At 42.8% G+C, this 24,826-nt stretch overlaps 1 protein-coding gene and 1 pseudogene across 1 annotated transcript; both read right to left on the bottom strand.

The window, feature by feature from the left end:
* Positions 1–3,215: 3,215 nt before the first annotated feature.
* Positions 3,216–4,916, bottom strand: LOC128715196 (uncharacterized). Its single transcript, XM_053810079.1, has 2 exons — positions 4,424–4,916; positions 3,216–4,348 (listed from the first exon to the last, which is right to left on the bottom strand). The coding sequence occupies exons 1-2, from the start codon at positions 4,914–4,916 to the stop codon at positions 3,216–3,218; spliced, it is 1,626 nt and encodes a 541-aa protein (XP_053666054.1).
* Positions 4,917–20,239: 15,323 nt separating this feature from the next.
* Positions 20,240–22,592, bottom strand: LOC128712651 (splicing factor 1-like; annotated as a pseudogene).
* Between the last annotated feature and the right edge of the window lie 2,234 nt (positions 22,593–24,826).

Raw genomic sequence — 24,826 nt, forward strand, 5'->3', positions numbered from 1 at the left:
AAGTAACACTGGACACAACCCCCCTCTATAAATTACGTAACATTTAGTCTACCCCCCACCCCTTCGTTAAAAAAAAAATCTTTAAATTTTCCTAACTCTTTGCCCGTAGTGCAAACCTTTTTAGTACTCGGTTCTTAAATTGTCACCCATTTATAAAACTTTGCCTCGAACATAATTCAATGTTGATGAATCAACAACTAGATAATCAAAATCTTTACATAACCCAATAAGTTTAACGTGAATCAAATAAAATTGTGTACTGCTTTGACACAGTACGACAAACCAACTATTGCGTTCAGTGGAACGATTTTGAATCCCGTTACTTGCTCGGGCTGAGTAGTTAACGGATTAGGTAATCCATTTACTCCCATCGTATTTCGACATGCGTAAAATGATACATACTGCCTACTAAATCTACTCACACACAGATCATACAAAACACAATTTTAAAGGTTCTAAAAATGATGATTGGTTGATAATATAATTTTATTGACTCCATTTCTGGCATTTAACACTCAAAGGAACATTAGAGCACATGAACACATAACATTAGAAATGTAGCGTGTCAATGAAAAATTTCAATTTGATGGGAAAAAATACGGTTAAATTGAATTGAGAAGCATAGTGGAACTCAGTACCATTAAAATTAATAATTTTAGCTGGTATGATGATTTCCAAGACGACCATACCATACAAGCACCGATCATGATGCCGCACGTTAAAGCTATCGAAAATATAGCGTAGTTTGGTTACATGTCAGTTGATTTAAAAATTGATGTTTAAACACAAGAGGATTCTGAGACTGCTTCACCTATCAATAGGTGGGTATCAGAAGACTCTATTGTCCTTGAAGAGTATCTTGGCCTTTAAACGTCAACATGTAGTTAGGTAACATAGATGTGGTATAAAAATACCTCATATAAGTTAATTTTAGATACATCAACTATAGGGCGGGAATCAAAGATTCATCTTTTTGTATGTTACGTAACAAAAATTCAAACCCCCCCCCCCCCCCCCCACAACCGGATGGAACAAATAGTAACGCTGATACCCCCTCTATCAGCGATACGTAATAATTGAATGAGCCCTTATTAAGTTTGTGCGAATATTCCGGACTATGGCACTCGCGTTTGCTTTCAACTCAGTTAATGTGTATGCCTTGCATCGAATAGCTGGAGTGTCTACTATACGATGGGAAACTTTTTCTCCAGCAACAACCAATCGACTTCCCGTCAAGACAAATCAAACAGACGACAAGTGCGGCAAGTACCAGCGTGTAGGACAGCCCATGGAGGATGTAGCATCTGTGGTGAATCGGATCATTCGTCCGATCGTTGTCGATATGCGACTCGGCTATGTTTCCACTGTCGTAAGAAAGGACACCTAATCAAAACATGCCCGGTTAGGCAACGGAAACAGCAGCACAACGGCAACGTTAGACAAAAGCAAAATTAATGTCCATTGTGATTTTATGTTTGCTTTCTTTAAACCACTACACATTAAAAAAAAGAGAAATGGACACTAGTCCGTTCTTTCAACCCCGGGGGCTAAACCACCAACAAGAATAGAAGCAGAAGAAGATGTTTGCTTTTTGCAAGTGTTTCTTTTTCTTTCGTATGTGCAATAAATGGTTTTGAATTTTCTCTTGAACGCCAAACGTAAACATACGATGGATACAGAAGTGGTGGTGTGGTAAAGACAGTCTGAAATGACGTGTACGTGTGTTAGTGAGATCGCAAGCGAAATAGAACAAGCATCGGCGACGTGAGTTTGAAATGAAAGTGAATTTCTCAGAAAGTACTGGTCGATAAGTGATGGCACACAGTCTGTGCTCGAAAAGATCCTTTGAGTTCTGTTTCTGAAGGAGAGATATAAGTCGATACGATGGGCAATCTGCTGTGCTGCTGCAAAACGAACGCAAATTTGAGCAAGAGTTGGGAGGAGTTTGAAAGTGAAACGTTTGACTACCGAAATTCTCAAACGAAACATTCTAATGAAAAGGCAGTGAATAACCATGTGCCGGAAACAACGATGGCAGCAAATCTGAAATTGTCCAACAAAAAATCGTCTTATCTAAATGTCGGCCAAACGCAAGGGTTTTCGCAAACGCGGTCACAACGCAGGCCATTCACCACTAAACCGACAACCAGCGGTGAAACACTAAACGACGTGTATTGGAATCCCTGTTACAAAAACCAAATTCATATTTCAAATGGAACAAGAGCTCTTCGACCGGATAGACAAAAGTGTTTGGCTTGTGGAGAATTTAGCCATACTATGGATAACTGCCGGTATTTAACAAGATTGTGCTTTTACTGCCGCGAGGAAGGCCACATTATTCGCATATGCCCGAAACTGAAGCGCTCCGGCAATGGTAATCGTCAGAAGGGCCGTACTGGAACGTCCCTGGTAACAGCTCGGAAGGTTCGAAAGAAAAATATGAACCAGAAGCGGCACCACCACGCAACAAGTACCCGTAGAAAGCCGGTAAAGAAATATGAGCATAACTTACCTCCAGACGTGTGGGGTGAACCCTGGACACCGGTCGGGACAATTGTCACACTCGGCACCATCGAAGACTTCGCTGATGATAACCCCCTGGAAAAGAAGAGTAAATGCGACGATTTAATATACCTTATAATGTGCTGCCTTTAGGCGAGCTCGATTTGTTTACGATAAAATTTCGTCGATTGGCCTGTTTCGTGATACTGTGTCACAAATGTTTATGCGATCGAAGCGAATGTTGATGTTGCAGGAAAATTCTTCTACATCGGGCTCACCCGAAACCCATGACAATGGTTGCTTTGTTCTGTAATGGCAGAAGCATTTGAAATCACTCAAGTACCCTACCAATAATGTTTATGTGACACAGGCGTGAAAAAACGAGAGGCCAAACATTATGCTTTGTGTGAAGGGCGTGAGGTTTAGTTTTGGTCGGTGTCTGGTTTTGTGGACATCCTTTACATTAAAAGAAATAACATTTATCGAAATGCATAATTTACAAAATATCTATAAGCTATCCTCATTCGCAACATATAACAAAAAACAATAAATGAAGCTTTCCGACTACGGGTTTTTTCTTGCATTCATTAAAACTTTCCTCGCAGAGAAACAGAACAATGCAATATACTTGGCAAAAATGCAATTTATTGTCATGATCGAAGCGAGTAGCAAAACAATTGGTAGAAAACATTCATCCGAATACCCGGAAATACTCAGATTGGTACGAAGAAACTCTGCTGTACCGATACTTCGGACGCGCTGTCATCCATCTTTTTGAACGATTTTTGAAACTGCTGGAATCTGCTACGGCGCTGCTGTAGATCGGTCCCGAAAGTGTACTTCGGCAATTCGGGCTGCGATTCTTTGCGAACGGCTAATGGTGATGGTGGCGTTTGTGGTACATCCGCTGGTCGTACCGCGCTCATCCGCGGACTAGCAATCCCTACCGGTTTGTGGGCCTGTGCCTGCAGGTGCTGCTGTCGCTCGTATTCATCCTTCAGCGTTTGGTACGTATCCCGGCGGGATGAGTACCCTGTTGCTGATGAATTATCCTTGCTGGAATGTCGCTCTCGGATGTTGTTGTTGGCTGATCGGTCCTCTACGGCATCACGACCGGATCTCCATAGATGATCACTTTCAGACTTAGTTTTGCCACGTTCGGGGGATCGTTGGTTGCCGGTATGCGATGTCGTAAGGTAAAAAGCCGCTGGCTGTCGTTTGTTAACCACACTGTAACCCATTTCGATTTCCTTTTGTTTGCTTTTCAGAAAGCTACTTTCAGTCGGTTGATACAGGGTTGAACGACTCCCCGGAACAGCGGGGGGAGGCGTGGTGCTATCCCTACCGCTGTTGTAGCTGTTTGCATCCTCCTTTAGCGGTTGCACCGACGTGGAAGACGAGGATCGATGATGATCGTAGGTGAAAAATCTCTGTTTCCCGGGTGACAAACTGCGCTCCCTGTAGCTGATAAGTGAATCACGGGAGTTTTGACGTGATTGCTTGATCGCTTCTAGCTTTGCCTTAAACTTTTCCTCTTCATCCAGTTTACAATTGATACCCACGTCACGGAAGCGAGGTGCAGGAACAATTGTCGCTTCCGACGCGGTGGAACCTTTGCGCGAACCGTATCGTTTGGAATCATTTCCATTGCTACCGCCTTTGTTAAAAAGTGTCCTTTCGAAGCGCTTAATGAAGCTTTCCACCTTCTGTACCGGTTTGGATGATTTGAACGATTTTTTACGGTAAGTGCGTGTATCTACCACCACCGGTAATTTTTCCTGTGAGTGTAGCGAAATGTTCTTCGCATAGAGCGGCTCAAACACATCCGTCGTAGGGGCCGAGATCTCTGTAAGGATAAAACGAATGGGAGGTTAAGTGATGTTTTTTTTTGCGTTTAAAATGCTGGTTTTACGTCACTTACTTGCCGGTCTGGTGTAGGTACCGGTGTTGATCGGCTCTTCGTTCGTTTCGTTGAGTGTAAAAGTGTCGCTACGAGTGATTGCATGTCGAATACGTTCCGGTTCTTCGTCATGGCGTGTGAACGTGTTTGTTCGCAGGATGCTGGTCGGTTGCTTTTTCCCATCCGGTTGCTTATCGAGATAAACAACGATCGGGGCCGGATTTTCTTTCCCGTAACGGCCTGACGATGACGATGCACCGTGCTTCGTTCCACTACGGTTCTTCATCGTGCCAACACTATTACTGCTACTACGCCTACCTACATTGAACGGTCGATCAGGTTCTTCGGTGATAGTTCGACTAGACGATGAATTTTTTCTACTGCCACTTGAAGCCGTTGTTGCAACTTTAGAAGAAGGCGTACCGGTGCGCATAGTTCCACGTTCAGTTCCGTTGGAAGATGGTGGAGCGGTGCTGAGTATCAGATTCGGGCGAAACGTTCGTAGAAAGGACATCGTTGAACTAAACTCTTGGAAGAAAATTGGCAAATTTAGAATCACACAAGTATTACGTCCAAAGGAAACTTCACAAGAAGAAAGGATGCCTGAGACAAGCAAGACGTTACGGTCGGTGGATCGTCACAGTGGCAGTGACTCGAACAGTTATAGCCGTTCAACTGTTTGATCGGTTTGAATCATGTATCTTGTGTTCTGCCGAGGCACGGTTTTGCAAATGAGATCAAATAATTTACAATGCAAATTTCACGTGCGTCGGTTTATAAGGGCATTGTACGCGATAGACACGGTAACCCGTAACCCTGGTAACACAACCTAAATATGTATTGATCTGTTTCCGACTATCGTTTAGTAAACGCATGCGAACAACCGATCTCTGCAAGATCACGGATCCACCTTGGCAAGATCATGACATCTGTAACTTATTTTACGCACAAGTAGCACACGGTTCTGATGACACGGTATCCCACCACAGTCTTGTAGTTAACTCATTCTTAACTAATTGTATTATAGAATGCAAGCCTTTCGAAGAATAAGAATATAAATATATTTTTTTGTAGAAACACTTTAATAGTTTTAGCAAACACTGAACACACTTGAGAGTAAAGAAAAGATACCAACATGTCTAATACAATAATTCATACGAAATGTTAGCGCGATTTCTGCGCGCAAATCTGCTTGGAAACAGTATCCAAAAAGACAAGTTCCAGCTCAAAAAAATAAGAAACGAATGTGAAAACCTGTTTTCATATTTATGATGTTGGTCTCAACAGAAACGGCGATCCAAATCGTGTTTATGCCGGTAACTGCCAGTCGATAGCGGCACAATGCCAGGGGTAACTGGTTTACATCTCGTGTTAATCTCAAGACTCTTTTCTCCCGGTGAGTACACCTTGCGTTCAAGTAAAGTACACCGAAAACACACCTTACACGTTGGAACTCACTTTAGAATCGATTTATCGCCACGGCTATGAGGAACGTTTTAGTTGTCTGATGCTACTCTTCTCCACATGTTCTAGTGTGACTACTACTTCCGGCAATACGTTCACCACTGCCGCTGCTCACGTGTTGCTTTAGTGAGTGAACCGGATTTCACACGTTCGAAACAAACACACCATACAACCCCGATGCGCTTGCGAACCTCACGCCGGTCGAGATGCAAAATAGCGACTGTGCGGATACGGGATTCGAATCTCGGTCGCTGATCGAATGCGACCTTCCGCTCTGTACACCGGTGTCTGCACCTACGCGTGCCGTTACTACCTACACTACCACACCGTTTGCGTGAACTATACAGCGGGGAGGCAAAATTAGGTAGAAAACCTTTGCTGGAGAAATATAGTTGGTGCACGCTTTTGGACTACACCGTCAGTACAAACGCGCTGCTGAACAACGGAAAGCGTAACCAGATCGACCGGCGTGGGCTGTAACCGTGTGGGCAACACATTGTGTGTGTTCGATCGTTGTAGGTTGGAGCTTTTTCGTTTCCTTCCCTCACAGCGACGGAAACGGAACCAATTGCGAGTGACGCTTTCGCAAAACAGAAAGGGACAACGCGAAGACCAATCTTTTGGGACGTTGCTGCAAAGTGTTCTGTTCAGATTACCCTGTATATGTGTTCCGGTATGATCTCATGCTTACGGTTGGTACTGTTTAATTTCAGGTTAGCTCCCCAAGCGTTTCCCGCGTGGCTAAAACGGACGATAATCAGTAAAACTGTCCACACGGTGTGTTTGTAACTGGTGTTTGGTGGTACATGGAAATAGAAAAGTACGGTCAGACCATACCAAATCGGGGCGCTAAATAGCATCGCAATTCAGCGCGTCTCCGGTGATTGATTTCCATCTTTTGAAGTTCGTTAGAATGGACACTGGGGGTTTCCCCATGTCGGTTACCATGATTCTGCAAAAGCCGGCTTGTGGACGCGGTGTGGTTCGACACAGGATGCACGCTGTTTATCGGATGGTTGTGTATTTTTATTAAACTGTACGTCAAAGTATGTGGTCAGACTGGTAGCCACTCAAGTGCCGAGAAGGTGTACACAAACAAACGCATCCTACTTGCATCGAGGTCATGGTAGGCTACGTGGTGTGCTGTGCGAATGTTTGCACATCGCCTTCCAGGGATTTTGTAAGTAGGATTTCGTTGTGGATTTGTGGGATTTCTTTAATGGTGAAATCATACGCACAAGATGTAGAGGAAGACGATTGTGTATAAAAAAGGAACTTAACGAGTATTAATAAATTATAAATAGTTGATTTGTTGTCCAATAATAAATAGAATTTGTATATTAACTTCTGCACGATCGGAGTGATTCAACGCACAGTTGACATTAGTCGTATGTTCACAGCTTTGGATTACTTTAGTGTGTGCAATTTCTTCTTACTGAAACACAGATACGAATGATGTTACAGATCAGCTGGAAAAGATAAAATTCACATAAACCAACAAACGGTGGTGAAAGGCCTAGACACTCGATAGTGATCTTTATCCGAGCTGTGATGCGGAACCACACGATTGTGCTGCACGTTGATGAATAGTAGATTAATTGCCCATTTCGCGATTACCGCACTTAACGATGATTGCAAACAAGGCGCCCCGGAAAAAGCAAACAAAATAATGAACCGTCTCCCATTTTCGAGAGCCACCGCTTGTAACACTTTCCTTCAAGCTAGCGTTAGCGAATAAACCAATGCGGATGCAATGTTTGATTAGACATGGCACCGAATTGAGCTGGTACATCCTCCGAGTGGTGGCCTCAATAATAGCAAAACGTGGCTGTAATCAGCCAGAAAAGAGACGACGGCGTAGCACCTTCGAATGTTCACCTTTGTGTGTGAAGCATCGAATGGAACCAGTTTGTGGCGTTTTGCTTATTTGCGAATCGTCTAAACACTCGCATTTATTAGGCAACTTGACGTTGGGCATGTTAAACAGCAGGTCAGAAGAGTAGATGGCCAAGATGTCGTCTGGTTTCCTGTTTATTCTAACCAATCCGTGCGCACGCGGATGAGGTCATCGTTCCTTAAATCACATTATAGGTAGGCCGTAGCAAAGCGGAACAGAGAATCATACTACACCAGTCCGGTAAACTTCATCGCGAGCGCGATCATTTGAAGATCATCTGGAAATGCCCAACACGAAACCTGCTTTGCAGCGCGAACCAGTTGGCTTTAATTGGGCATCCAAACTCACCCCCACCAGGGGCATCGTATCTGCTTTCTGTCGGCAGTTTCTGCAGTTTCGTCTCCACTAATTACACCGGTTTGCAAGTGAATTTGTGTACCTGTCTGATCTGGGGGTTTTGTACCGGTCGGGTTGATGAGGACAGGCTTTCTTTCGTTGTGAGACCACCTCTCGAAAGGAGTTCCATCAGGCAATCGGTTGAAGGCGTTGAATATAAATAGCTAAGTGCCGGATGATGAGGCGAAGGCCCTCAGCAATGAGGTGTGCTATAAAATTGAACTTTGCATCATGTTTTCAGAGCGGGAGGTACATTCGAAGTTGCCAACACCCACGCCTGGTATCTTTGCTAGGTACAGTGACGTGAGCAAAGAAGTTGTAAATAATTGTTTAGTCTTCTGTCCATCTACCAGCGTTGCCATACCAGAAGAGAAGAATTATAATTACCACAAGGGTTGCAGTGTAAATGTGAATGCCAAATGTATTTACAGGATCACGGTTTATCAAGGTTTATACTGAGCGATCGCCGAGGCTAAAGGAGAGCTTAGGGCCGGCAGAAATTCTGGAGCTGAATAAGGTGACAAATAGTAACATTAGACATTCACCAATATGTTTGATGATTAAATTATATCTTAACGTTCTTAAATTATCACTTAAACGTTGCATAAAGCGTATAACCTACTGCAACACTGCTTTTACAATTGAAGTCGTACAAAATTGGAGTGTGTTATTACCAGAGTTCCTGGCTACCATTCTCTCTGTGCATCGCTTATCGCACTAAGAAGGAAACGATGACTTAAAGGGACCCAAGGATTGGAAGCTGGAAATGGGCGGGGTGTAAACGACCTTCGCGTGTCTGACGTGCCACAACAGGGTCGCTACCTGTCAGACATCGTTGCGCCCCGAGGGCAAACAATTTCTGCGCGCATATTTTAAAGCGATGTTTTTTTTTTGCACCAAAGCTTATCAGCTTCACGCGTATACTTTGCTTCTGCAGCTCGCTGGTAGAATGTAGGAATGTAGTACAGACAAACATTGTACTGTGTAAGGTTGCCATTATGAAGAACCATTTTTCCTAGTCGTCTATCGTTGAATATTATTTGGTTGTCGATTCGATACGGGAACAAAGGGTGGAGAGCACGTTGAAAGTTATTGCATGTGGCATATATTTGTTCTGCTCATGCTACTAGTCTACAAGCAAAACCAGATGGCGCGTTTGGTCGGGGTTCATATAGATGCTGACGAATTTAAGAAGACAAAAAACTGTTCCTAAACACTTGCAAAAGTCATAAAATGTTAAAGAAAAAAAAACAACAAATTGCTTATTAACATTTATATTTAGAGATTTATAATGATCTTGTTATTTGCGTAGGTCGTTATTAACATTTATACTTAGTGAATTATAATGATCGTGTTATTTGCGTAGATCATTAAATGCAAAAAACATCGAAACCAAAAACAAACGCTAAAAAGCTTTCTCAAATGCTCTATAAAACAACGCTCTAATAAAAAAAAATCCTCCTCATCTCATCCAATAAACTATACGGCAAACTGTTACAAATTAGAATGCACGAAACAATATTTACAAAACAGATATTGCTCCGCAATGGTTGCGAATAGTTTGGATATAATTAGAACCTCATGTTTATTAGCATGTTGCAATTCGCTACTTTACAATCTGTTTGGTTGCGAAAACCCATCTGGCACCAGTGTGATAATGTTACACGTTGAAGTAACTTCATTTCTAGCCGGTGCTGCACTCGGTACCACCCAAGCGATGCACGTAACGTAGTGTCACGTGTGGTCTGGTCATCCGGGCCACAGATCGATATCGCTTCGGATGCACCCCCCGACCATGAACGCCGTCACCATTTGGCACCCGAATGTATGGGGTGCTTGAAGGCACGCTGACTAAACATGTGTTTTTACTAGAATTTATTGCCCAATATCATATATTGCTCGTTTATTTATCATGACTGGCCGACGGAAGGGGCAAAACCCTTAACACCCTTGAAGGGATTGTGTGTGCATCTGCATCTTCTTTGAATAGCAGGCAGACAGGGCGCCATGAAATCCCAAGGCAATGCCGGAAATGAAATTTCTGACCCATTCGCCCTCACATTCTCAAGGTTACCTGCGGCATCCGCTTGTAGGAATTCTAAATTACACTTATCCGCAAGTCCCGTCTCGAATTCTGGATAGCATCTCGCCTAAATATGACCCTTTTCTAAAGCTGGTTCCTCTGTTCGCAGTCTGTGTAGAGTGTCGAAGGAAACGGTGTATTAATTTGAAAATTATCCTCAATTTTATACTTCCAGGTTGGACGAGAAAGCATTCAACTCGCCTTTCCGACATTTGTTTTCACGAAGTTGGGTAATGTTTTCGAGTTAGCCCTTTCAGTTTCCCTTTATTGTACGGTGGATTTGCAGCTTACCTAGATACCTGCACTCGAGAAAGATCGTGCGTTTCGTTTGACTTGGGCGAAACAGAAGAAAACGTGTGTGGAAGGATGTGAAATGCAAAATTAGCAGCCTTCCAGATGCCGCTGGATCGATCGATTGTTCATCGGTAAGAGTTCACATTAAACTGATCCAACTAACAGCCCTCCCGAAGCTTCGGGAATGTGCATTGAAACACTAACCAAAGCTTCTACACACTTTTGCTGCCCTCCGCAGTATGCAGAAACCACCGGGAACATTCGTTTATCACTTGCATGTTACTGCCGACGACTGTTTCTTTCGCTGTGATTGTATTTGCATCTTAAATGTGCAGCAGCACTTTTTCTCTTTGCTTGCACCGGTGACCCGTTTGCGTTTAGCCAATGTGAGTGAGTGAAAGCCCTGCGCGTGCTTATGAGCACCGGCTCCACCGTTTTCTGTTGCAATTGAATTCGATTCGTATAGGTGGTGAAAAAGTTATGATGTAAGTTCACTCCGATTACATTTAGAAATGTCCAAAACTTAGTTTATCTTGGGGTCGAATCAGTCGATTGTTCGAGTAAGTTGTAAAAATAAGTCATTATTTACCAAGTATTTCCTAGTCAGTTCTCAAGGATAGAACAAAAGCTTCCACGAATAGTTAATAATTAAATACTGCAACCTGTGGTGGTTACAGGAAAACGTAATTATGATAAGGACCGCGCGCTGATATCCTATGTTGGAGGCTACACCTGGTCATGTTTTTCGTCATATAGCTGCTGCAGCACAGTTTCTCATTAGACAAAAATGATTTTTTGCAAGGTTAAAGGATAGGTAATCGGAAGTGTGGTGGTCAGCTCGGTGGTGTATTGGTGGGGTCGCCATCCAAAATCCCATCCAGATCAAACCCCCGTACGTAGGACTGACTACTATCCCGCTACAGGTAATAATGTCAAAGAAAGCCAAAAATGGTAGACCTCTTGAGGTTGTTGTGTCGATGAAGAAGATTAATCGGAAGCGTACAGTAAATGGGAACATAAGAGGAGATTAAGGAGAGATAAAGTTTAATCATATTTAACGTAGAGTTGAGAGCACGAATTGTATCTATTTAGCAGTACGACGTGTTCAACCTAACCCTATCCCTATAACATGGTAGTGGAGCAGTATTAAAACCGAGCATTTTGCAGGTGGCGAATCTGATGAAGGACCTGTGCACTTGCTAAGCACGATCAATATGGGGTTTTGGCAAAGGAAACCAGACCATCTGAATATAGGGCATTCGGAAAATCCCCGGAAAATATGTTTGATTACTCCAAAAGTCTTCTAAGCCTTTGCACACATCGATATCGATATGTTCGAGTTTTATCTTCTTCATTTCTTCAACTGTTTTTTTTAATAAATATAAATATAAGGAGTACTTTCATGGCAACCTAACCGAACAGCATTCTGTTTTCTATTCTTAAAACCTAATCATCCCACCTATATGAGTCATTCAACATTTACTGAATTGCGGTGCAGAGAGAATGAGGATTGTACCTTCAGAAAAATGATTCTTCATGCATTACAGGTTACTTCTACACTGTTGCACTTTTTTTAGTGGCTTGTGAAATCAGATGGATTCTTTTGATGGTATTTTGAGTTTTATTTATTGTAAGCAATTAGTAGCATAAATAACTGAGAAATGTTTGCACATAACGAAACATAAAGCTATTCATTAGTTAAACGTCACGTAGGTGCAATTATTCGCATTAGATCCGTGTTAATGTTGTGATTTTTGCTTATTTTTTAGCATTTATTTCTGGACTTATTTATTTACAATAATTCATAGACCCTAACTAATGGGCCATAGTTTTTGCATTTGGAAAATCAATTCATATCACATTCGTTCCGAAATCTGCTCGCACTGCACTGCTCGAATCTTTTCCACACTAAAGATAGTTAATTTTTCATTTTAAAAATCGTATGAAAGGGTTATTTTGATAGAAAAATGCATCAACACACAAACGTGTTCCATATTTTTGGGCCTTTTTGTTTAACATACAAATGGATGTTCAGTTGATTCCATAAAAGCGAAATGTATGTTTTTTTCATGAACACACCGGCTGGAATTTCCTTCCCATTCCCATGCGAACGAAAGCCGGCACGAACGTAAATTTTCTCGCATCGAACTATTTACGATCTTCCTTTTATGGAGCTAAAATACGATGTTTATTTATACGAGTGAGTGCGCGTGTGTGCGGCTCACAGTTTTATGCACTTAAAGTCGCGACAGGCTGCCGATGCTGGCCGGGTAGAAAAAAAGGGGACGGCAAAAACAAAAAGTGTATCATAATTAATTAGCCCATTCTGCCCCCTATTGAATTGTTGTTACATATATGGTTAATATTGCTCCATTATACACACGGGATCGAGGTATACTCCGGGCGTGTGTATCGCGCGTATCACTCCGTGAACACACAGATTGTGTCTTTTCAACCCTTTCCAAGCGACCGATCTGGTGGGTGATCGAGTACAGCGCCGTACAGGTTTCGACCCGGCAGCGGCTCAATGTCATCGGGCAGGTCCCGTGGCTCCGATGTGTCAGCATCGTTCGCTTTGTCTGCACAGCCTTCGGTGCCGGTTGGTGGTGCCATTTGCTAAAGTGCAACGCGGTTATGGAGAACTTTCAGCAAGTGTTCTCTGTTGGGCACTCCGTGCAGTGGTGCAGTCCTGCTGGTGAGGTGAGGGTGGCTACGGTTAAAAGTCAATGCAGGTGGCAAAAGGAGACGGTTGTCCTCGGTTACTTTTGCGTTTCCGTGCACGTCCACAATGTATTGCGGTCTTGGGCATGTTTCCGACAGCACATTTACGCATCCCGAAACAATGTGGATTTTGCACTTTGTACATTGGCCTTTGATCTGTCCCAGCAGATAGGCGCGGTACTGGGAATATTACTCTTGTTTTTGCATCATTATCTTGTGCAATTAATTTAAGCATCTGTAATCGTAGTAATAATAGCACCGATTGCGTTGGAGAGAGAAGTGATCTATTTTTGTTTTCAACCCATCGTGAGATTGTCCAAGTTTGTGATCATTTCAAAACCGGCTTAGTGTCGATCACAAAACCCATCTCATCCAATTGCAGAACGAATTTTAATTGCATTCATTTGTGAGGAGGAGCAAAACGAGAAACAAAACAGAACTATTATATTAATGGACGCATTCATTATATTTTAGCATGGATGATGACCTAACCCCCGGGACTGTTGCGGTCACGCCACAGCTTCTTGTTGTGCATTTTCCAAACTTCCCGCGTTTCTGTACATTTGTTTTCATAATTTTCTTACCAACCATGTACTATTGCTGTAAGTCCATAACAGCATGCTGCCATGGTTTTGACAAGCGCTGGGAAGTGCAAGACCTCTTTTGAGGTGATATTGGAAGACGGCAAAGTAGCAGATAGTGAATACGGAACATGCAACACGTACGCAGTGCTGAGTGATACTAGTCAAAATAACAAAAAAAGCGAGTCGAACCGTGGCGATGGTGATTGACAGCGAAAGATAGTGATAAGAAGCGCAAGTAACACAACCCGGAATGTGTTTTGTGATAATTGTTTTTTCAATTAAAATTTGTTCTGCAGATGTTCCTTTCCATCACGGCTCTACCCTCCCGGACAACCTTCTTGTAGTTTCGTGACGGGTCGTAGATCATATCGCTGCGTCCCCATCGCAAATCGATCTAATACGATTGATCGGCTGCAAAAATTGCGCACACTGAAATGGATCGTTCGTTTGGGTGTCGTATTTTGTTTTGAAATTTGCGGAAGTATTGTGAATGACTCGCGCTCATGCTTGCTTGCCACCAAGCACGAGGACGTGCCTCAGCGAGGAATGTGTCTAGCGCGTAAAAATATTAAAAGAAAAAAAAAACGAGTCTACCATAGTATCAATTGGGTAACAAAACAGAATGACGTCATTTTTGCATATGAAATACTCGTTCCGTTTGGGGCTTCATGTTTGCACGAGGAGACGGAGAATCGAACCAAGCGTTCAAGCGCTGTCCAAATGCGGATACAGCATATGCTGGTGTTTGTAAAGCGGCAGTGAATCGTGTTGCATTCAAATTATTAGTCAACTCTTCTTCAACCCCTTCTTACCGATCACCTCACGGTAGGAGCCCGCGTGGGACAGATGCGTCAAGCTGCAACGATCCGGAACGTGCGCATATCTGATAAACCGGGTCGCAACACCAACAACCAACTAACCTATAAAATCGGGCAACAACGCACATAGCGGGTGATCTCGCTACTAGTTGCACCGCATCAACCACGCTGTGGCGCATCTTCTGGCCCGGTGCAGTCTGTTTGCGGTTCGTGTAGGTGGGTTTGTTGTTGTTTACGAACGCCCTGGCCCGGCATGTTCATTATCAACGTCGTGGTGCGGCAAGTTGACAAAACGGGCCAGCGCAGCACCCGGATTAATTGGGTGGCACTCCATCAACAGCATCATCAGCACGCTAATAAGCGCACACGACGCTTTAAGAGATCACTAGCTCGGTGGCGGAACGAGAGCAAACCAAATTAAACATAGAAAAAGACAACAAAGTGGGTGATGACGGTAGCACTTGGTTGTTCATAGCTAATGTTGTGCTTCATGAATCTTTCAAGAGCAGTCATTCGGATGAATCATTAGTGAGGAATCATTTAAATCAAGAGCCGTCTCGCAAGAGATGCATGAACCCCCAAAGATTCAAGAATTCTTATCCGAAAACATGATTTTAAGATTATTTATATTATGTTTGCTTCTGAAATAAGAAGTTTAATGTTGAATGATGATTTAAGTCTACGCTCTGCTAAAATTCGATTGCTTAGAATGATTGAGTTGATATTATTGATAGTAACTTTTATAGTTAGAATCGTTAAACATTGAGACGATAATATTCCTCATTGAGGAGGATTCATAAACAGTGAGGATTGATTTTTGAATAGAGAATCAGATTCATTCGTTCAGTTCGAAGATTCATTCAAATCCATGAATCTGAAGCAGATTCACCCAACACTATTCATAAGGCTGCAGGCGTATGAATTCAGAGTTAAACGTTCGTCCAGTATGACAGCTACGAGATCATCACACAGATCGCGCTTGACTGATGTTCTTGAAGATGTTTGGGACTTTATGATCTCAGTGCTGGCACCCGAACTTCCAGCACAAACAAAAGTAAAGTCCGTCATGTACAACAACGTAAGCAGAATACCATCGAGTTAACTTACCTTGTCCGAAAATTTATCGCGAGGTGTGCGCGAGATAGTCAGCGCTCCTAGCGACTTTGCTAGATCATCTCCACTGTGCGATAGGGTCAGCATGTTTGTTGTCTGTCGATGCCCTGCCGTTGATTTTCCCGTTGGAAGTTTGAGGCTAGACACACTGCAATACGTCCACAACACGCACTCACACTTAGCAACGACAACACTCCGGCTCGACCACTGGCTTGACCACCACCGTGGTGAACAGGTGAATCGAAAGGTGCTGGAACTATTGGGCGGAACGTCCGCGATAAATGCCCGAGAATGTTGTTCACCCTTGGCTTACACACAGGGACGTACACACGCAACCATTCATGCACACACACGCAAGGCGGATATCTTTTTGGACACTTTACGAGTCGTATGTGCGCGCCGAGATTACCGAGACACTTTACCTAGAACTGGCACCGCTACTGGAGCACTCGACGAATGGACCACGGTGCACACGAACACAAACACACGCAACTTGGTGTAGCTTAATTTGAATTCCGATCGAACGGAATCAGCACCCGAACAATGTGTCACGGTTTCCGGTGGGCAAGTAGCGAGACGGTGTGGACAGCACCACAGTCGCTGTGTGCTGTTATTACTCGATAATTTCGGATGCTTCGACCGACCGACTCGCAACCACGTGGAACGAATGGCAAGAACTCGCGCAACTCCCCCGAAAATAGCAAACACATCCGCTTCGCTGGAACGATCTAGGAGAAATGTCGCTTTGCGCATATACGCGCAAATGTTTCACCCTGCAAACGGCGAGTGAGCAAGGGAGCAGACACTAGGGTGAACGGAGTGTGTTGAAAACGAGAAGCGGAAGAAAGGAGCTGGTACACAGTCTGCAACACTTAACGCACAAATGCGACCGGCAGGCGGGCAGGTTCGCGGAGGTACGCGTCGCATACACGCGCGGTGACGCGAGCGAATAATGAATAGCGGTTTGACAGACGGGCCAGACACCCTCGAACTCGAAAATCGCTGCAGCACCCCCAGATATGGCGGATCGGTGCAAGGCCACTGTTGCAAAGGACTCCGGGACACCGTTTACTGTAACACCTTACCGGACGTGTACGCTACGGAATCCGGGTCTGGAAAAGTGACAGATGGTCACAACTGGGCTCTGTTCGGCTGGATCCAACAAAATGGGAAGGGTTACGCGTGGTAGGCTTTTGCCGTGTGGAATCTAGCTAGACACGCAAGACGAAATGCTCTCTGGTGGCTCGCGCAAAGACTACAAGACCACAACAGAGAGCGAGAGTCCGATCGGCAAAGCCCGTGAGCCCGCGATGGGAACCGGTTTGGGCCAACGCCGGTGAGCGCATTAGGGCCCCTGCCATGTAGAGAATTCCGTGGGCTTTTCTTCGCTCGTTGTATACTGGCTAGGGTATGGCGCATGTGCTTTGAGGGGTGGCTGTAGCGGGATGATCTGATCCGGCTCGTATTTTTTTTTGGGCTCGTGAAGTAGGCGTCTCGATCGGTCTGCGAAGTAGGCTGCATGATGAAGGTGAGCGTGAGAGTGCGCACCGTCATGCGGACGGTTTAATCACGGGCTGGAGGCTGTTGCTCCACGCGCAGCTGGCATCGTCGCAGCACCAGCCGCAGCCGCGGATTAAACAGGCGAGTTTCGCGTAAAACGTGCGTGCCGGTTGCTTTTCTATGTGTTTGTTGGTGCACACTTCGGGAGCGAGAGAAAACGTTTAACGTTTATGTAGCGACAGAACGAGGAAACAAATCGTTCCCTTTCAACATTAGAATTATATAAGTTAACAACAACCAGAATTTGAATGTTTGTAAAGATTTAATCGAATAATTAGTACGAACACCTATTAAATTTGTATGAATAATTTCTGAGCTTAAATTTTATTGAAATAGCTGAACATGTTCTTATGACAGTTTTCCCTATTATACATCATACACCTGTATGTATCGTAAACTGGGTCCATCAGATTTTTCCTGATAAAGTTGTATAAATAATAAAGATCGATTTGGATGATCCACAGGAAGAATAAATCGAAGAAAAAGCAAAGATAACAAAATGATGTCATAAAAGTTTTTTTTTTTTGCTTTTTATTTCCGCACAGAAACTGTAAAATATAATTGCGCTTTCTACAATTGAAAAAAAATGTATAAACAATTTAAATAAAACGGTAAAAACATTCAACGGAGCTTCACTCGACTTGGCTGCAAAAGCACACGTTGAATGCAACTTGCAAACAACAAACGATTCAGTAAAACGCTTGAGCAATACAGTGATTAGCTAATAAACCGCAACAGTTTGGAAACGGAGGCAAAAATAGCTACATTATCCCTTTCTGTGTCTAACATGCTTACTGATTAATAGAATAAGGTCGTAGGTATGGTTTACCGCGAATAGCTAAGGAAAGGCCATGGTTGCCTTATACCTAAATTGACACTTGGTACCTAGAATTTTTGTAATAGCTGTGTACATCTCAACACCCATCATTTCATCTTTACCTACAAAAAGGCAAGAAGAAGGAAAATGTTTTTTTTCTTCCTTCGAACGATCAGGCCAGATATCGATAGTGCAGCCCGATAGTGAGTACTGCGCGCAGGGGAATGTTTCGGATGGGATTTTCCTCGGTCCTGGCGTGTGAAGACCGGCGTCGCTACCCAATATAACACCAGATCGCGCCTTGAGAAAAAGGCATCGTGTCATGGGATTCATAAGCCACACAAAGTAACGTATGCCATTGTATGGATTTGCAAGCTCGCGGTGGTAACATCTTTGACTCTTCAATATCTTGAACTGATTTCCAACATGAGACTATCCTGCTAATCTGTGGGAGTCGAATAGGATGCTTCAATAGCTTTAGCATAATAACTACTCTTTCATCTTCGACAAGGCTCGCCTAGAGCACGATTTTTCAACATCAGATCTGTCACCAGAGACGGAATGAAGAACGGTGGACCAGAGACGACATCTTCGAACTAAACTTCATTTTAATCCTTACCAACTACAACGTCGTACGAAATATTTGTTATCGGTCTTGAGCAAGTATCCTCTTACGGTGGAGCTAGCGTATAACGAGAACATGGTCTTTGTAAAATACGTTTTAATTTTTAATTTCAAAACAAAACTCGATAAATGTGGCATGTTAGAACACGAAAGAGAATTCCTCGAACATATGATTGCTTCGGAAGAAATGGAACCAAGCCAAAGACATGGTTTATAAATTATATATACGATAGACCAAAAAAACGAAAAATAAATAAAATATTTTATAGAATAAAAAAAACTCTAAAACTACAACACCGTTCACGATATACTTAAAGATAGAACAAACAGTTACCATAAATGACATAACATCTGCTCGAGTATATGCATATCCTGGCTATATTATTTCTATTTTATCAAAAATTGGTTATAATGATTGTGTAATTTGAGTGGTTCTTTTACAAATACAAATTCCGTTGCTAATTTTGCCCCATTGCGTTTGGAAGTTGAATGCTTAGCAAGGTAGGAGAAATCATTTTACTAATGAAAAAAAAGGCATATGCAATCCTTTGGGCCAATCAATAAAAACAAGCCAGTTATGTGGGAACTGATGGTTACAAGGAATAAGGAAGGAAAGAGTGAGAGCAAATAGAGAGATGTGTTAGAAGTTGTGCTGCTGAAGAAAATAACAGAGTCAGTTGAGTGTGAACTGTTGGTCGAGACACATAATACATAGGTGTGCAGGTTCCTGAAATGATCCGAAATGCGAATTTTCTTCCCTGATCACTACGATTTATTTCGCTAATCAAGTTTTATACCGATCATAAACTACAAATATAAGGCAATTCCGTAAACATCCGCCGACGATTCAACGATTGCCCCCTGGAAGTCGTCACACTCAAAATGGCCAGCAGTTACACACTCGTGTTGCAGATATTGCAGCAAGTGGTAGCTTAGAAGAGCAATGAACCGGCCTGATCGCACTTAGAGAAAACAATTCAGGTGAGCTGTAATCTACTGCAGGAGGATGCTGTGTGGATCATATCGTCACTCTCCGTTACATTTCCCGATTTGTTAAAAAATACGAAGTGTCCGTTTCTTTAGCCTTTGGACTTCGAAAAAAATTTGATCGTCTATACTGACTCCATGAATATATGTGGAGCACACTGACACTGAGATCCGAGAAATTCATCGATCTTACCGAAGCTCAGTACGTAGGATTCACTTTCACATGCTGTACAAAGGAGTTTTCTCCAACTCATCCCAGATTGAAACAAGCGATTGACATCCTTCTGATGATGTCGATGTTCGTTACGTTCGTCTAGTTTTAACCTTAACGATAGAAATAGTTAGGTTAATTAGTGTTCTATGGAGTAAGTAGTAAGTAAGGTAGTTTCGGGTTAATAAAATTATCCTCAATTACCTGAAACCGGCATAGGAAGCTATTACTAGGACGGTGGTGGTTGCAGTGCTAAAATGACAGCAGGTCAGGAGCTGGTGTTAACAGGTGACGGTATATCAGGCGGTGGTGGTGGTGCTAAAACAGGTGACGATATGGCAGGTGGTGGTGGTGGTGGAGCCGTCCATTGCGGTGGTGGCCACAGGAGACCTTGGAAACTCCTACCCCCTAAGCCCATGCCGGGCGATGCGCAGCTGGCGCTGTACGATGTCGGCGGTGTCCACTGCATCAACGATGGTATGGCCAGTGTAGACGGAGACGAGGTGGCAGGCGATAGTGGAATGAATGGCATCGGAATCAACGGAGTTTTCTGTTCTCCATTGCATACAAAAGCATTACTGCCAGTATCAGTTTTAAAGCCATTGTCGCCATTCGACGTTTGTTGGTAGTTATCCATGGTAGGGGGTAGATTATAAGTCGTTTCCATCAGAAGGCGTGGAGGTGATCGCGATTTGCTGTTTTCCAATTTGTTATAATATTCGCGTGACACACCTTTTCCCCCAGTATCACTACATCGACCGTTACCAGTCCGTACACCGTGACCGTGTTGTGGTGGCGGTGCTTCATCAAGCTCCGCCAGCAGGCTCATGTACTCTTCGTCGAACTTCGTAGCCACACTAGCGCAATTGTTACCGGTCCTCGATGGTTCACCGTGACCGGGTCGCTTGAAGCTACAGTCGCGCGTAATATGTCCGGTACCGCTGCACGCCAAGCAGGTGATGTTGCTTGTGATGTTCGGTTTATCCGGGCACAGCCAGCCCCTGTGTTCGTTCGAACCACAGTTGTTACAGCGCGGTCCGTCTTTTTCGCGCAGTGTACCGTTCAGCTGGGCCAGCTCGCGCAATTGCCTTTGACGCACTTTGTTGAGCTGTTCCGGCTCTTCAATACTTTGCCGGATCATTTCCTTTATGCGGTTAACCACAATCTGCACGACTTTGTGATTGCTGCCTGCGATTAACGCATGAAGCGGTTCGGCCCCGCCTGGCAGCGGCTGACCATCCCTATATACGGCCTTACCCTGCTTTACAGATCCCTTGCCGCGGATGATTATCTTCGCCCCTGACTCCTTTTCCATCGTCTTAAGCGTGTTGCCGCGCGGACCAATTAGCAATCCTACGAAGTTGATGTGTGGATAATCGTCCTGCGGGATCAGCACTTTGTCTTCGACGCGTGTTACTGGCGGCTTGAAGTTCGAAGGAGGCTTAAAGTCGGGATTCAGCAATTGCATGCGTTGGATCAGCTGATGGCGCTGTTCTTCCAGTTTCTTGCGCAAGCGGTATTCACGCGTGTTCACCCGTTTGCCATCGCTTCTGTAAATCGGTTCAGGCGATGGGGACCTTTCTGCTGGATTTTGCTGTATCATTAGTTCGCTCGTTCTCATCTTACAGCTTATTTCCTCTATTTGTAGTTGCAACAAGTACGCTTCTTGCTGGTCAGACGTCAGCGTAGATGGTAGTACCGTTGGAAAGAATGTTTTGCCGTCCACGCCATCGCTCCATCTTGATTTTTTCTTACGTCGGCGGGAAGATTCTCCACCCTCACTGTTGCTGCTGGTGCCATGGTTCATTAATTGTGAACCAAATTCTCCACTCTCACTTTTCAATCCGACTGAAGAGCAACTGGTTTCATTGTGCTGCTTGATCAAAGCCTGCTGTAATTCGGTAAAATTACTTGTGGTTGTCAGGGTTTGCAACTTCAGCGAAATACTATTCGGTGCAAACTCCTGACCCTTGTACTTATGATTTTCTTGACTGACCATCTGTACGCTGCTGTTCTCGACCGTTCTGTCGTTACTTTGGGAACGATGACGGTGGCCCCGGTCATCCCACATGCCACCGCTGTTGCGGTGATTCCGATCCCGGCAGTGTTCATGATGCTTTTGCTCATGTTGCTGCTGTCTATTGTTGTCATACATTCGGCTGTGTTTTGATCCGTGCCTATCCTTGCTGCTGCGGTGTCTGTTGCCACGGTCCCTGCTCCGGCTGCGGTGTCGTTCCTTTATGGAGAGGTTGTCCATCTACGAATACCTTTTTGCTATGGAAATCACTTTTACAGTCCAGTTCCTCGTCTACTTCTTTATTTAAACTCGAATTTCTGTTACGGGGTTTGTTGCTCTCTTAATCCTGACCTTTCTTTTGCTTTCTAATGAATCACATTGTTGGAAAAGTAGTAATAAAATTTATGTTAAACCTTGAGCACAATGTACAAACTTTGCGAAATCGAACCAACCGATTTGACGTTTATGATGTCGCGCGTGATTTAGAGAAGCTTCATACCGTTGACCACAAGATGTCGCTACTGTGGTGAAATAGGCGCTTTATCTTGCATGCTGACCACTAGTCGTCGCCACTGTCGTATTCTTGTTACTTGATGTTGGCCATTATGAGCTTGTTAGTTGATCACTAGGCAGCAACTTTAAAATAATTTAATTCGTTCTCAACAAACTCAAGGAGCTTATCGAGTCGCATGTCGAAGGGTTACCGTGTATTTACACCTTGCAGTTTTCCCAGGTACGTTAGCAAAAGAACCCTGCATTTTGGTTTTCCACAAATCATGGGAAACTCCCAACGTACCTACTAGCGTACCGGCCCCCATAAGGTTTGAATCTACCCTGGACATATTTGTTGCACTATGGGCTCGAGTTGGTCATGGCATTGCAAAATTTCAAGTTTTATGAGGTATGTTTTAATTTTTGTGTCCGTGGCTGTAATAGTTAAAAACAATGGTGGTTATGAAAATTATGAAAAATTTAGGAAATATTAAGAAAAAAGTAAAACTATCAACGTTTAACTTCTAGTATATTAATGATTTCAGGATGGTTATTACATAGTTAACTACATAACAACATTTTAAATAACAAAATTATTAATTTTAATGTTTTTTCATTGGTTTGCTTTGTTGAAACATATTTTTATTAAACTTTTTTAAAAATGTATCTTTATTTAAAATTCATTAGGAATATTCCCTTGCATAAATGTCTACTACATTTTAGATAAATTATAATAAAAATTTCATGCTCACCGGAGTACAGTCTTTAAACAGTAATGCTCTAAATTAATAATAAAATACACGTATAATTTTTTTTTCTTAACTTACACCTTACTTCCCTTAAATCACCGTTTAAAACCACCATTGCAACGAGAACCAAAAAATAAAAACACTTTCATTTTTATTTTGTTTTCCTTCATGGCTACGCTCAGCCCATAGTGTCATGTCAAATTTTTGTCCTGGGTAGCTTCAAACCCTATAGGGGTTGACTACAAAAATCTTTTACCGGAAATAAATTTTAATTATTTTTAAATTATTTTAAAATTGTGTTTTCGGCTTCTTCATGGTTTTAAAACTAAAATAAAATGCAAAACTTGAGCAACAAAACAAGTAATCAACAAAACTGACAAAAGAACCCTGCAATATGAGTGCGTTACGTGTGTTTGCATCACCGTAACTGCTAGTAACGCTTCCGCACAACCCTTCGAGAACTTTCCGTATCGAGTGAGTCGTGTTTTAAATTAAATATATTTTTTTACAGTTCAATCAACGCTTATTCCATTGTTCGTAGCAACGGCAACAGTAAATTACGAGAAGATATTAAAATAATAAGAGACGAAAATGCAATCGTTGTTAAAAAAATTACATTAACACATTCACCCAATAGGAACTGTGCTGCACTACACTTTTTCATCTTACATGCAACACACCAAATGTTAATCCATGCGACAAAGATATGACGTCAGGGAAAACAGCTGATGGATGTCATCATTTTTTTATATGATAATGAAGCAAATAAAACTTACGTTGCGTTGACATTTCAAAAGATGTGTTAAACCTAACAAAATTATCAAACAGTATTTACCCATACATCGAGGAGCATTCTTGCAATGGAGAACTTATGAACATGAAATATTTCTTTCGCTTTTATTGAAGGACCCTAATTTGAAGAGTTATAGATTACATGTGCTAGCTCGGATGTAACGGAATGTTGTAGTTTGAACAGTGAGTTATTTCCATCATTTGATATTTACTATCGTTGTATACACAACTAGTGTGTTTCCCTTTTTTATTTAAGTTTAAATCGATTGTATTTGTTTACCAATCAGCAAAATTGTGTTAGGGATTATATTTTAAGATGTGCACTATTTTATAGAGATATTTTTTATTAATATTTGTTTTATAAAAAATCAACAGCAGTGCTTTTTGATCAACCTAATAGTAGTATCGCGCAACATAACGACGAGTTTGCCATTCGCACGCGTTATTGTTTCACATTGTTTGTGTTATTCGTATTTCGTTCGCTGCCGGTGACGGTCGACTGTGAATTCGTTTACTTTCTTTCATCTCACTCAGGCGCTCTCTTTCGCTCTGGTCGCAAAGTGGCGAGGCAAGTGTATTGCAGTTTTTAGTTAATTTGTGACGTTGTTATTGCTGCATCACTAAACACATATCTAAATGCATTTGATCGATTCATGATATCAGGTGAGTGTTATTATAGTAACCAAAGAAAATGGTTCAAGCAAATGGTGGCACCATCCTCGGTATCATCGTATCTCTAGCTCCCGGTGCGCACGCTTACTACTAACTTTGAACCTGCTGATGTGTGTGAATGTGTGAGGTTGCG

This window comes from Anopheles marshallii, chromosome 3, assembly GCF_943734725.1.
Source record: "Anopheles marshallii chromosome 3, idAnoMarsDA_429_01, whole genome shotgun sequence".
Taxonomy (NCBI): Eukaryota; Metazoa; Arthropoda; class Insecta; order Diptera; family Culicidae; genus Anopheles; species Anopheles marshallii.

Coding starts and splice junctions, on each gene's coding strand:
- LOC128715196 (XM_053810079.1), bottom strand. CDS start 4,916: ATGTCCTTTCTACGAACGTTTCGCCCGAATCTGATACTCAGCACCGCT. Junction 4,349..4,423: donor TACCTACACCAGACCGGCAA/GTAAGTGACGTA, acceptor TTATCCTTACAG/AGATCTCGGCCCCTACGACG.